The sequence below is a fragment of the Piliocolobus tephrosceles genome, chromosome 18 (assembly GCF_002776525.5).
Source record: "Piliocolobus tephrosceles isolate RC106 chromosome 18, ASM277652v3, whole genome shotgun sequence".
Lineage (NCBI taxonomy): Eukaryota > Metazoa > Chordata > Mammalia > Primates > Cercopithecidae > Piliocolobus > Piliocolobus tephrosceles.
In genome coordinates this window covers 60622533-60635239 of record NC_045451.1, presented here as the reverse complement: position 1 = coordinate 60635239, position 12707 = coordinate 60622533, and the positions used below count along the sequence as shown (strand labels likewise).

General features: G+C 39.4%; 1 protein-coding gene across 1 annotated transcript in view; it reads left to right on the top strand.

The window, feature by feature from the left end:
* Positions 1-12707, top strand: part of GREB1L (GREB1 like retinoic acid receptor coactivator) — a 301032-nt gene that overhangs the window by 158559 nt on the left and 129766 nt on the right. Inside the window, exon 5 of the mRNA XM_026456017.1 lies at positions 10568-10744. Coding sequence (XP_026311802.1) covers positions 10568-10744 — 177 coding nt within the window. The remainder of the gene's footprint in view (positions 1-10567; positions 10745-12707) is intronic.

The following is a 12707-nucleotide window of genomic DNA, read 5'->3' as shown; positions in this document are numbered from 1 at the left end:
GTAGAGACAGGGTTTCACCGTGTTAGTCAGGATGGTCTTGATCTGACCTCGTGATCCGCCTGCCTCCGCCTTCCAAAGTGCTGGGATTACAGGTGTGAGCCACCGCGCCCGGACAGTAGCTCTTTCAATTGGACTCATTTTAAGATAGTTCTAAGAGCCCTCTTACTCAAAGGGAGAACAGTTCTGAAATTTCTGAAATTTTCCTTACGAAAATGGCAATGAAGTAGGGCGATATACTGCCTGGACTTATTTAAGCATACCACCTTCCCTTCATGGGAAATCCTCTATTTACTTACGGCTCAAACAAAGGTAAAGCTATTTTTAGAGGCAATTTAGATAAGCAAATACTTAACACCTGATGGGCTGCTGGGGTTTACCATTCAGATGTAAATTTTGGTTGCTAATTTCTCATGTAAATTATTGGAATAGTGTAGGTTCCTATCCTGCTGGGAGGCAGTTGATTGTCCAGAGTTAAGGACAACCAAATTTTAGGCCTCCAAATACTGCTTTGATTACTTTAGCTTGTGTTTATAGCTGTTTCTGTAAACTTTTCCCTGCCCCCTTTTAGTTTACTCTGTAACCTTCAAGTTGGAGATAATTGGAGAATGCAAATCTGTTTCTGTGAAGTGAAATCTTCGGCTGTTTTCTTTAAGAAATGCAGATGATGTTTATAAAGAAGACGTGTCTACTATTATTTCTTTTTAAAAGAATTAAAATCATTTGCTCTGCAAGAGGCTTGGTTTTAGAGCAACATTTCAGTGTTGTCTTCAGAAAGTGAAATTATTTCAGGAGCAGATTTGTCAAATAAATTATTTGTATGCCCGTTATCACTAACTTATATTTCTTTGCTTGTAGACTATAAACAGGCTTAGATTCTTCCTTAGGATACTCTTAGCCTCTAAAAGAAAGATCACATCAGTGCCTCAGAATTATTTAGATGTAATTCAGAATTACCCTTTTGTGGAGTCCTAAGGTTTTGTTTTGTTTTTCATTTAGTTTAAGGTTTTAATTGAGATTTAATATTTGATGTTTATTAGACTAGTAATCAGACATATTTCTAGTAGTGGGAAAATAGAACTACCTGTCACACTGGATACTGGGATCCTATAAGTCTTGAGATAGAATATTTCATAGATTTTGTTTTTAGCTCTCCACTCTTTTTTACAGACGTACGCAGCTTATTTTCCATCTGAAAAAGCTAAATTAAATATTGCTCTTTGCATAATGTTTTTACTGTCATAGGGATCCCTGATGCTATATTTTGTATATCATTAGCTGATCTGAATCCAAGCAATGAGGATTTGGAGGAAACAGTAAATAGATACATACTTTACAGCAATAGACCAGACCCTTGGCAGGCGAACTTATTCTTAGAATAACTACAGACTGAATTCATAAACTTTTGCTTGACTTAATGAGCATTTTTGACCTTGAGTTGATTTCTTCTGGACCCTGTTTTCTAGACTCAGCCCTGCTGTGCCTTTCTTTCCTAGCCTCTTCTTAATTAAATTGCCTGTATGGCTTGTGTTGGCAAATAGCTACATGGTAAAAGATAAAATAGGACTATTTTATTTTATTTTTGAAGAACAGCTTTAAATTTGTGAAAATTAAGAAAATAGTAGTTTCTATATATCTCCACACAGTTTGCCCTATTATTAGTATGTTAGTATAGTTTGTTTGCTACAATTAATGAACCAATATTGACACTTTTTTATTAATTTTAATAACAACTAAAGTGCACAGTTTATTTGAGTTCCTTGGTTTTTTTTTTTTTTTTTTTTGAGATGGAGTCTCGCTCTGTCGCCCAGGCTGGAGTGCAGTGGCCGGATCTCAGCTCACTGCAAGCTCCGCCTCCCGGGTTTACGCCATTCTCCTGCCTCAGCCTCCCAAGTAGCTGGGACTACAGGCGCCCGCCACCTCGCCCGGCTAGTTTTTTGTATTTTTTAGTAGAGACGGGGTTTCACCATGTTAGCCAGGATGATCTCGATCTCCTGACCTCATGATCCGCCCGTCTCGGCCTCCCAAAGTGCTGGGATTACAGGCTTGAGCCACCGCGCCCAGCCGAGTTCCTTGGTTTTTTCCTAATATTCTTTTCCTGTTTCAGTGTCCCATCCAGGATATGGCATCAGATTTAATTGCTATGTCTCCTTAGGTGCCTTTTGACTATGACAGTTTCTCAGACTTTCCTTGTTTTTGATGACCTTGACCATTTGGAGAGTATTAGGCATATTTGTAGGAGACCCCCCTGTTGGAATTCATTTGATGTTTTTCTCCTTATTAGATTGGGGTTATGGGATCTGGGGAGGAAGATCACAGGGATAAATTTTTATCATATTCCTTAAGTTTTTATCATATTATTTCAAGGGTACATACTATCAACATGATTTATCACTATTGCTGTTGACTTTGGTCACCTGGCTGAGGGGCTGAAGGAGTGTTATATCCACTCTCCTTCCACTGCATACTGTGGAAGGAATCCCCAGATCACACTTAAGGAGCAGGGAGTTACACTCCACATCCTTGAAGGCAGACTATGTAAATTATTTGAAATTCTACTGTGGGAATTCATCTCTTCTCTCCCATTTATTGATGGGTTCATTCATTTATTTATGTCATTATGGCCATAAATGACTACATTTATTTTATGTTTATAATCTAATACTAACTTATTTTGTTGCTCAAATTGTTCAGTTTTGGACATTGGGAGCTCTCAGTTGGTTCTCGTGCCACTTTTACAAACACCCATCATGGTGTGGGTTTTTTTTTTTTTTTTTTTTCCTTCAAATAGGACATTTTTTCTTTTTTTTTACACAGGGACCTCTTTCATTTTTTTTTTTTTTTTTTTTTTTTTAGGTGAAGGAGGCTAGAAACACACCTCTCATAGAATACAGTAATTGTTTAATAATTATTGCTTTTCACCTCTAGGTGTCCTCATATCATAAGTGGGAAAGCCCTCAAGGATTGAAAAACTATTTGTGTGGATTGTGTAGTTTTCATTTTGCCACAGAAATTGCCCTGAAATAATCTCCCCTCCCTAGAAAATCCTGCTCTCCACACTAACTGTGCCTTCTCTACTCTATCCCTCTGTAGCCCAGAAACAAAATTGTAACTTTTCCCTCTTAGTCTCCCTTTTGCAATGTATTGCTTGAGAAATCTCAACAGAAATGTCAGTCTGTGAGCATGGATTACTTTTGCAGCTTGTCAAAACTTTAATTTTAAGGACTCATTAGCAAGGATGAGATAGGTGAATGCCGACACAGTCAGTGGCCGGCAGGGGCTGCTGTATCAAATGATACTCGGAAATCAATCTCAGAAGGCCACAGGGAAGGCATGTGATAGGACCCAGCAAAAGTAGATAAGGAAGAAGTTATAGGAGAGTTCTCCATCAGACTAGAGGAAGGTGAAACAGTATACAGTCATGTGCCAAATAACACCATTTTGGTCAATGACTGACTGCATATACGATGTTGGTTGGTTCCAAAGCTGAAAAATGTCTGTTGCCTGATGACATTGTAGCTATTGTAAAGTAGTGCAGTGCATTGCTCATGTGTTTGTGGTGTTGCTGATGTAAAGAAACCTGCTGCACTGCCAGTCATATAAAAGTATACCACATGCAATTAGGTATACCACATGGTATTAGGTAATAAATGACTGTGTTATTTCAGAATGTACTCCTACTTATTTAAAAAGAAAAAAAAGGTTTACTGTACAACAGCCTCAGGCAGGTCCTTCAGGAGGTATTCTGGAAGATGGCATTATTATCATAGGAGATGACCCTCCAAGCATGTTATTGCCCTGAAGACCTTCCAGTGGGACAAGATACGGAGATGGAAGACACTGATCTTGATGATTCTGACCCTGTGTAGGCCTAGGCTAATGTGTGTGTTTGTGCCTCAGTTTTTAACAAAAAAGTTTTTTTTGTTGTTGTTTTTTGTTTTGTTTTTGAGACGGAGTCTTGCTCTGTCGCCAGACTGGAGTGCAGTGGCGCAATCTCAGCTCACTGCGATCTCCGCCTCCTGGGTTCAAGTGATTCTCCTGCTTCAGCCTCCTGAGTAGCTGGGATTACAGGCGCACACCACCATGCCCAGCTAATTTTTGTATTTGTAGTAGAGCCAGGGTTTCACCATGTTGGCCAGGATGGTCTCGATCTCTTGACCTTGTGATCCACCCACCTTGGCCTCCCAAAGTGCTGGGATTACAGACGTGAGCCACCATGCCTGGCCAAAAAAAAGGTTAAAAAGTTAAAAAAAATTAATACAAGAAAGCCTTATAGAATAATGATACAAGAAAGAAGATGTTTTTATACAGCTATACAATGTGTTTGTGTTTTAAGTGTTAGTATGAATCAAAAGATTTTTAGAAGTTAAAAAGGTTATAAAGTTAAAAAGTTACAGTAAGCTAAGGTTAATTTATTATTGAAGAAAAACATTTAAGTAAATTTTGTGTAGCCTAAGGGTACAGTGTTTATAAAGTGTACAGTAATGTCCTAGGCCTTCACATTCACTCATTACTCACTCGCTGACTCACCCAGAGCAACTTCCAGTCCTGCAAGCTCTGTTTTAAGTGCCTTATACAGGTGTGTTATTTTTTATCTTTTATATCATATTTTCGCTGTGCCTTTTCTGTGTTTACATATGTTTAGATACACAAATACTTAACCATTGTGTTACAACTGCCAATAGTACTCAGTACAATAGGATGCTATCCAGGTTTGTAGCCTAGGGGCAATAGGCTATACCATCTAGCCTACCTGTGTGGTAGGCTCTACCATCTGGGTGTGTGAAAGTACACTCTATCATGTTCACACAACAAAATCGCCTCTTAGAATGCATCCATGTGGTTAAGTGATGAATGACTGTATATGAGTCAGAGAGGTGTTAATGAGGTCGAAGGAGCAGTTAATTTGGAGTTAAGAGACCTGGGTTCTCTATCTACTGTTTCTGGTGGCTGAGTATTTGGCCTTGGGCCACTTTCTTAGTCTCTTGGGGCCCTTCTTCATTTACATATCAAAGAGATTAGAACAGATCTGTGTTCCTCAATCTTTGACTCACAAATGTCTCCTATAATAGTGTGTAATCTTTTGAATGCAGATATTTAAAAACTAATTCTGTCATTACACAGCATGTGATATGAACTTGATTTTAAATAGTATTTATTTTAGATTGGTTTGTTTGTTTATTTTTGTATTTATTTATTATTTATTTATTTTGAGACAGAGTTTCACTCTTGTTGCCCAGGCTGGAGTGTAATGGTGCAAATCTCGGCTCACTGCCTCCTGGGTTCAAGCACTTCTCCTGCCTCAGACTCCTGAGTGTCTGGGACTACAGGTCCATGCCACCATGCCCAACTAATGTTTGTATTTTTAGTAGAGACAGGGTTTTGCCATGTTGGCCAGGCTGGACTCAAAATTCCTGACCTCAGGTGATCCACCCACCTCAGTTTCCCAAAGTGTTGGGATTACAGGTGTGAGCCACTGCACCCTGCCCACCTAGGACAGTTTATTAATATACTGTTTGATATTCATGCTGTACAAGAAAGATTATCTACATTTTGCTATTCAATAATTACTGATTAACTTACTTTAAATTTGTTGTGTAAGAAAAAGCATGTTTTGTTGACAAATTTTAAAATAAACTATTGTATTTGTTTTGGAGGAGGATGAGAGGAGCTGAATGTATTTAAATGTTTTACAGCATTAAAAAAAGTCAAAATCTACTTTTAATGCCTAAATTTTGGAAATTCTACGTTTTACAGTTAAAGGGTATAGTAGTTTATTTTTATAATTTTCGCATTTTTGTTCTATGTGATGGAAAAGTTTTAGGCTGCTATTTGTAGGTAACTGCCTATAGAGTTGAAAGAGGCAGTGTTTTCTTCCTCATGTATTAAAAGCCAAATTGGATTATAATCGCTAAATTTTTACCTTTTTAGCATTTGTGTTTTGGTGTCCTGGAAAAAACATATTGCTTGATTTTATACAATCTTTTAATTTGTTGAGTGAGTGTGGTGAATGAATTTAACTTTTGTATCTACCAAAGAGCTTTTAAAAGTACAGTTTCCCTGAAAATATGCTCCCCCAAAAAGCAAATTTAGGCACATTTATAAAATTTCTCTTTTTGTATAATTAACACAGAAAGTTTCCTGAGCGTCCCATCTTTAACCAACAGCCTGTTATGTGTATAAGTTAAGCAATATGTCAATACATATGACTGAAAATGAAAACAATTTGAACTTATATAGTCAAAACCACACAATGATATGGGGTTTGACTGAGTGAATTGTGAGCTCACTCAGCTGGTTTCCATTAACCCTACATGTGTTAGATGAAAGGCCCTTAGAACATTCTGTTTTAAAAGTAGGATATTTACACTAATTATTTATTCATTTTTAGAAATTGATAGTGATGTCTATTTAAATTGCACTTACTATTCCCAAGTATCTTGGAACATTTTTTATGAATTCCTGGGAATTCACCACTTATATTGAGAAATGCTTTATTAGATGATCTTGAGGTTCCATATAACATAATTTGCAAATTAATTTGTGGTTCCATCTGGTACACTTTTTCTAATACAGAGTGAGTCAACATTGTAGAAAGATTGTATTACTACTTCTCAGTGGCAGAGACAGCTCCCCAAGCATCCTGCTTTCCATTAATAGGCTAATCATGAACTAGGTTTATGTCTGTAAACCTAGGTTTACTGTCTATATGCAAATTAGTAACTTCTTTGATTAAAATAAATTAGCATTCCTTTTGGTACTTTAATATGACTCCTAGATTTAGTATTTTAGAATTTGATGAAAAAGTCTGTGTTCACCCGTCATAGTTTTAGCACTGTATTGTAATTGTTCTTAGCTTCTCTTTTGCCAAGTTAAATAGCATGCTTTTTGTCCGTTTTCACTGTGGCAGACTTCCTCTGTCTTACATCCTGAGCATTACAGAACTCTTTATGTAACCTTGGACAAGTTTCCTAACCTTTATGAGCCTCAGTTTCTCCATCTATGAAAAGGAGATAGTACCAGTCTTGAGTGTTGAGAGGACAGAATAAGATCATCTATATAGTATTTAGCACTGTGCCTGGCTATGACGAGTGCTCCATAAGTTTTAGCTGCCATCATCATCATCATCAATTTCCAACTTCCAAACCTGTGAGCCTGTTCCTTAATAGAGGTGGGTGGGCACAGCAATTTTTTTTTTCCTATGGGTTCCATGTATCAAATAGGCTCCAAAAAATGTTTGTAAACTAAGTAATTTGACCCACATATTTAATGACTATTTTCCAGATAAATATAAATGATATTTTGAACAAATGCAGATTCATTTAAAATTGCTAAAGAATTCATAAGTTTTTGTATTTTTTCTTAATTCATGAATTTTTAGAGTTAAATTGACTTTTAGAGTTTAAATTCACTTTTGTTAATGTTAAAAAGGGTTCTATAAGCTTGAAATGATTGAGCCCTGTAGTCTTGATAATTTTATTCTTTCTTCTGCTGTCTTTTCCCAATTCTATTAGGCTTGTTTTTGAGGTTTGATGACCCAAACTATATGGTAAATTTAATATGCTCCACCACTTCGTCTTTTTCTTTCAATTTTAATTTTAATTTTTTTTCTTTAAAAAAAATTTAGACAGGGTCTTGCTCTGTCGCCCAGGCTGGATTACAATGGCACAATCCTGGCTTCACTGCAACCTCTGCCTTCCTGGGTCAAGGGATGCTCCCATCTTCACCACCCAGGTAGCTGGGATTACAAGTGCTCGCCACCAGGCTTGACTAATTTTTGTATTTTTTTTGTAGAGATGGGATTTTACCATGTTGCCCAGACTGGTTTGGAAGTCCTGGACCCAAGGGATCTGCCCTCCTGGGCCTCTGAGAGTGCTGGGATTACAGGCGTGAGCCACTGCACCTGGCCTCATCCAATGTTTTGATGGTGTTTTCTTTTTTATTTCTCATGCCAGTGACTGATGGCATTCAGTGATTTTTGACACTTGGTTAAAATCATAACATGAATTGATGCTAGGAGAATCTAGCATGGTTTTTCCCTATTTTGTATTGGGCAATGATAATGGTGCTTTCCTAGGGTTTGTGTATGGAAAGGTAGGTGTCCTCCTTGCTTCCAAAATTTTCTGAAATAGCTTTTTTTTTTTTTTTTTTTTTTCATGTTCTTGAGAGCAAGTTTCACGCTGTTACCCAGACTGGAGTGCAGTGATGCGATCTCGGCTCACTGCAACCGCTGCCTCCCTGGTTCAAGTGATTCTCCTGCCTCGGCCTCCCAAGTAACTGGGATTACATGCATGTGCCACCATTCCCGGCTAATTTTGTTGTTGTTGTTGTTGTTTGTTTATTTTTTGAGACAGAGTCTCACTCTGTCGCCCAGGCTGGAGTACAGTGGCACGATCTGGGCTCACTGCAAGCTCCGTCTCTACAGGTGCCCGCCACCACAGCTGGCTAATTTTTTGTATTTTTAGTAGAGACGGGGTTTTACTGTGTTAGCCAAGATGGTCTCGATTTCCTGACCTCATGATCCGCCCGACTCTGCCTCCCAAAGTGCTGGGATTACAGGTGTGAGCCACCGCGCCTGGCCTTTTTTTTTTTTTTTTTTTTGTATTTTTAATAGAGACGGTTTCTCCATGTTGACCGGGCTGATCTTGAACCCCAACCTCAAGTGATCCGCCCACCTCAGCCTCCCAAAGTGCTGGGATTACAGGTGTGAGCCACTGCACCTGGCCTGAAATAGCATTTATTATACTTTCATTCAGCCTCTCTTGGTTGCAAATGCAGCCTCTCTTGGTTGCAAATGACAGAAACCCAACTGAAAATGGCTTAGGTAAAATGGAGAAATGACTGAAAGAGTTCCAAAGGAAAGGTTTCTTAGTTTTTTTTTTTTTTTTTGAGACGGAGTCTTGCTCTGTCGCCCAGGCTGGAGTGCGGTGGCCGGATCTCAGCTCACTGCAAGCTCCGCCTCCTGGGTTTACGCCATTCTCCTGCCTCAGCCTCCCAAGCCGCTGGGACTACAGGCGCCCGCCACGTCGCCTGGCTAGTTTTTTGTATTTTTTAGTAGAGACAGGGTTTCACCGTGTTAGCCAGGATGGTCTCGATCTCCTGACCTCGTGATCCGCCCGTCTCGGCCTCCCAAAGTGCTGGGATTACAGGCTTGAGCCACCGCGCCCGGCAGGAAAGGTTTCATGGCCAAACCTTGGAAAAGGCTCAGGGATTCAGACACCACCAGAACAATCTTTCAGTCTCCTGACCATGGTGACGGAGTTCCCTCCCAGGTCAAGGAACAGGGCTGGCACTAAGCAGACTGAGCCATGCTGTCCTTGGCTCCATGTTCAGATTTTCTAGGGAACAGGCTTTGGTGGGCCTTGTTTATGTCATACGTCTACCATTGGACCAATCAACTATGGCCAGAAAGTTGGGCTGTCAAAGTGGCCCAGCTGGATCAGGTCCTAGCTCCACATCAGTTTGGAGTGTCACAGCTCCCTGGGGAAGTCACATGATTAGAGTACAGACAGAATCATTCCCCAGAAGATTTGCAGCAGAACTGTAGCTGTTCCCTGTAACACTGTCTGTGATTCTTGGTTCCTTATACATTCTTCCAGTTAACTGCAATGTGAGTTCTTGGAGGAAGACATATTTTGTTCAATTCTGTATCTCCTGGTCTTGGACAGGGTCTCGGACAGCATTTGTTGCAAATGTTTGTTTTATAAATGATGAACAGATGAATTCATAGACTACATTATGATATACAAAGTGGTTATGTAAGATTTTGTCGCAACTTGTCATGTCATGTCATGGTAAAAAGTGAAATGTTGTAACAGTTTTGGCCCGTTCATCTAGGAGCCACAAAATTCTGAACTTCAGTCTCTTCCTCTGTGAAATAAAGAGTATCTGTTCTGACACTGTCCCCATCTAGAGAAGTGAATTTGCATTGGAAGTAAAATAACCCTATTACATGCACATACAAACTGCATGGTTTTCAAAGTTTGTTGTGTATTCATCATTGCCTCACTCGTGGACCAGACTCACGCCTGTAATCCCAGCACTTTGGGAGGACAAGCTGGGTGGATCACGATGTCAGGAGTTCGAAACCAGCCTGGCCAACATGGTGAAACTCCATCTCTACTAAAAATACAAAAAACAAAAAAAAGAAAGAAAAAAAAAGATTAGCTGGGTCGGGTGGTGCGTGCCTGTAATCTCAGCTACTTGGGAGGCTGAGGCAGGAGAATCACTTGAACCTGGGAGGCAGAGGTTGCAGTGAGCCAAGATCCCACCATTGCACTCCAGCCTGGGCAGCAGGGCAAGACTCTGTCTCAAAAAACAAAAGAAAAAGAAAATATGAAGTCGTCACTTTGGAGTGAAGCAGAGGGAAATATTTCCTTTCAGTGTCTTTTCAGCTTTGTTCAGAAGACCACACTTGATAGATTTGTCTTCTGGTTGGAGTAAAGGGATATAGGGACTTTAGTCTTTAATAGTGATTCCCACAAGTAAATCTATTCTCCAAATGAGTGATAAGAAGATATAATCTCACTAAACATTTCACTGTGTCCTTTTTTTTTAAACTGGGTTTTAGGTTTTTGTCAAGCAGGAAAGGATTTGCGTTTGGTATCACTGTGTATGGAACAAATTGACATCCCAGCAGGATTCCTCCTGGTGGGGGCCAAGTCTCCCAATCTGCCTGAACACATCCTAGTTTGTGCTGTGGACAAGCGATTTCTACCGGATGATCATGGAAAAAATGCACTTTTAGGTGAGTATTTCATGCTTATAAAATTCCTTCCAATATGAGGGAGTTAAAATACACATTTATTTAAAACTACGGCAGAAATTTAAAAAATATGACAGAGGATTATTTGGGGATTATATAGTTTAGTTCCATTATGATACATTTTTTTCTTTTAGTAACTTTTTTTTTTTTTTTTGAGATGGAGTCTTGCTCCATCGCCCAGGCTGGAGTGCAGTGATGCATTCCAGGCTCACTGCAACCTCTGCCTCCCAGGTTCAAGTGATTCTCCTGCCTCAGCCTCCTGAGTAGCTGGAACTATAGGCGCATGCCACCGCACTCAGCTAATTTTTGTATTTTTGGTAGAGACGAGGCTTCACCATGTTGGCCAGAGTGGTCTCAAATCCCTGACCTCATGATCTGCCTGCCTTGGCCTCCCAAAGTGCTGGGATTACAGGCAGTAACTTCTTAAACATTTATTTTCCTCCCTCCCTTCCTTCCTTCCTTCCTTCCTTCCTTCCTTCCTTCCTTCCCTCCCTCCCTCCCTCCCTCCCTCCTTCCCTGTCTCTCCCTCCCTTCCTTCCTTCCTTCTTTCCTTCCTTCCTTCTTTCCTTCCCTCCTTCCCTCCTTCCTTCCTTCCCTCCTTCCCTCCTTCCCTTCTTCCCTTCTTCCCTCCTTCCCTCCTTCCTTCCTTCCTTCCTTTTCTTCTTTCTTTCTTTCTTTTTTTTTCAGAGTTTCGCTCTTGTCACCCTGGCTGGAGTACAGTGGCACAATCTCAGCTCACTGCAATCTCTGCTTACTGGGTTGAAGCGATCCTCCTGCCTCAGCCTCCCGAGTAGCTGGGATTACAGGTGCCCACCATCATGCCCAGCTACTTTTTGTATTTTTAGTAGAGCCAGGGTTTCACCATCTTGGCCAGGCTGATCTCAAACTCCTGATCTCAGATGATCTGCCTGCCTTGGCCTCCCAAAGTGCTGGGATTACAAGCATGAGCCACCATGCCCAGGCTTTTCATTTTTATTAATTCTCAAAACACTTAGCTTAATTAAATGACTTTTTTGACCAGATATTTTTAAAAAGCATGCAATTTATCAAAAATTAATATTTTGTAAAGAAAAGAGAATTCACTCTCTATAGTCATTGATATCAAGTCAGCTCTGATACTGGACCTGATATCAAGTCAACTCTCAATTATTCATCCGTGGATTATTCACTTTGTAAGTTATTTGTTATTTTTCCATACCACGCATTATTTCTATCTATACTTGTGTGATGTGAATCTCACTTTATATTTAACATTAATTCACCCAAAATAACTAGGAGTATATATCTTTATATTTCTATCTATGTGATATAAAATGTAAATGACTTTATCTCAGAATTATTTTACTTTGTGATATTAGTGTCTGGGCTTTCTCACAACATAGCCTCCCTATGTCATAAATAACAGACTTGATTTATTTTGTTTTAAATAATTAAAAAGATAGCACATGAGATTTGTTGCTTTTTTACTGCTGCATTTCTCTACTGTTGTTTTTGTTTCTCAGAATTTGTCTTACTATAGATGAAATCATGTTTTAGGCACAAATATCAGTGAAAAGCAAAAAGAATAGAGCAGTGAATTCAAATATTGTATTCATCATGGTGTGTATTTATTTTTGTAGTTTGATACATTCTTCCTAGTTATATAGTGTCATCAGAAAGTCTAGCAATACACTGATCAATAAGTGAGCCTGCACACGCTTTATAGAAGTTCCTTAAATTATAGTTGAAGACTTCTCACGGTTCATAGGAAAAGAAATGGTAATTTTCATTTTTCATAAGGCTCTCATAAAAAAAGAACATTTTTGGCCAGGCACAGTGGCTCACGCCTGTAATCCCAGCACTCTGGGAGGCTGAGGTGGATGGATCAAAAGGTCAGGAGATAGAGACCATCCCGGCTAACACGGTGAAACCTTGTCTCTACTAAAAATGCAAAAACAAAAAAAAA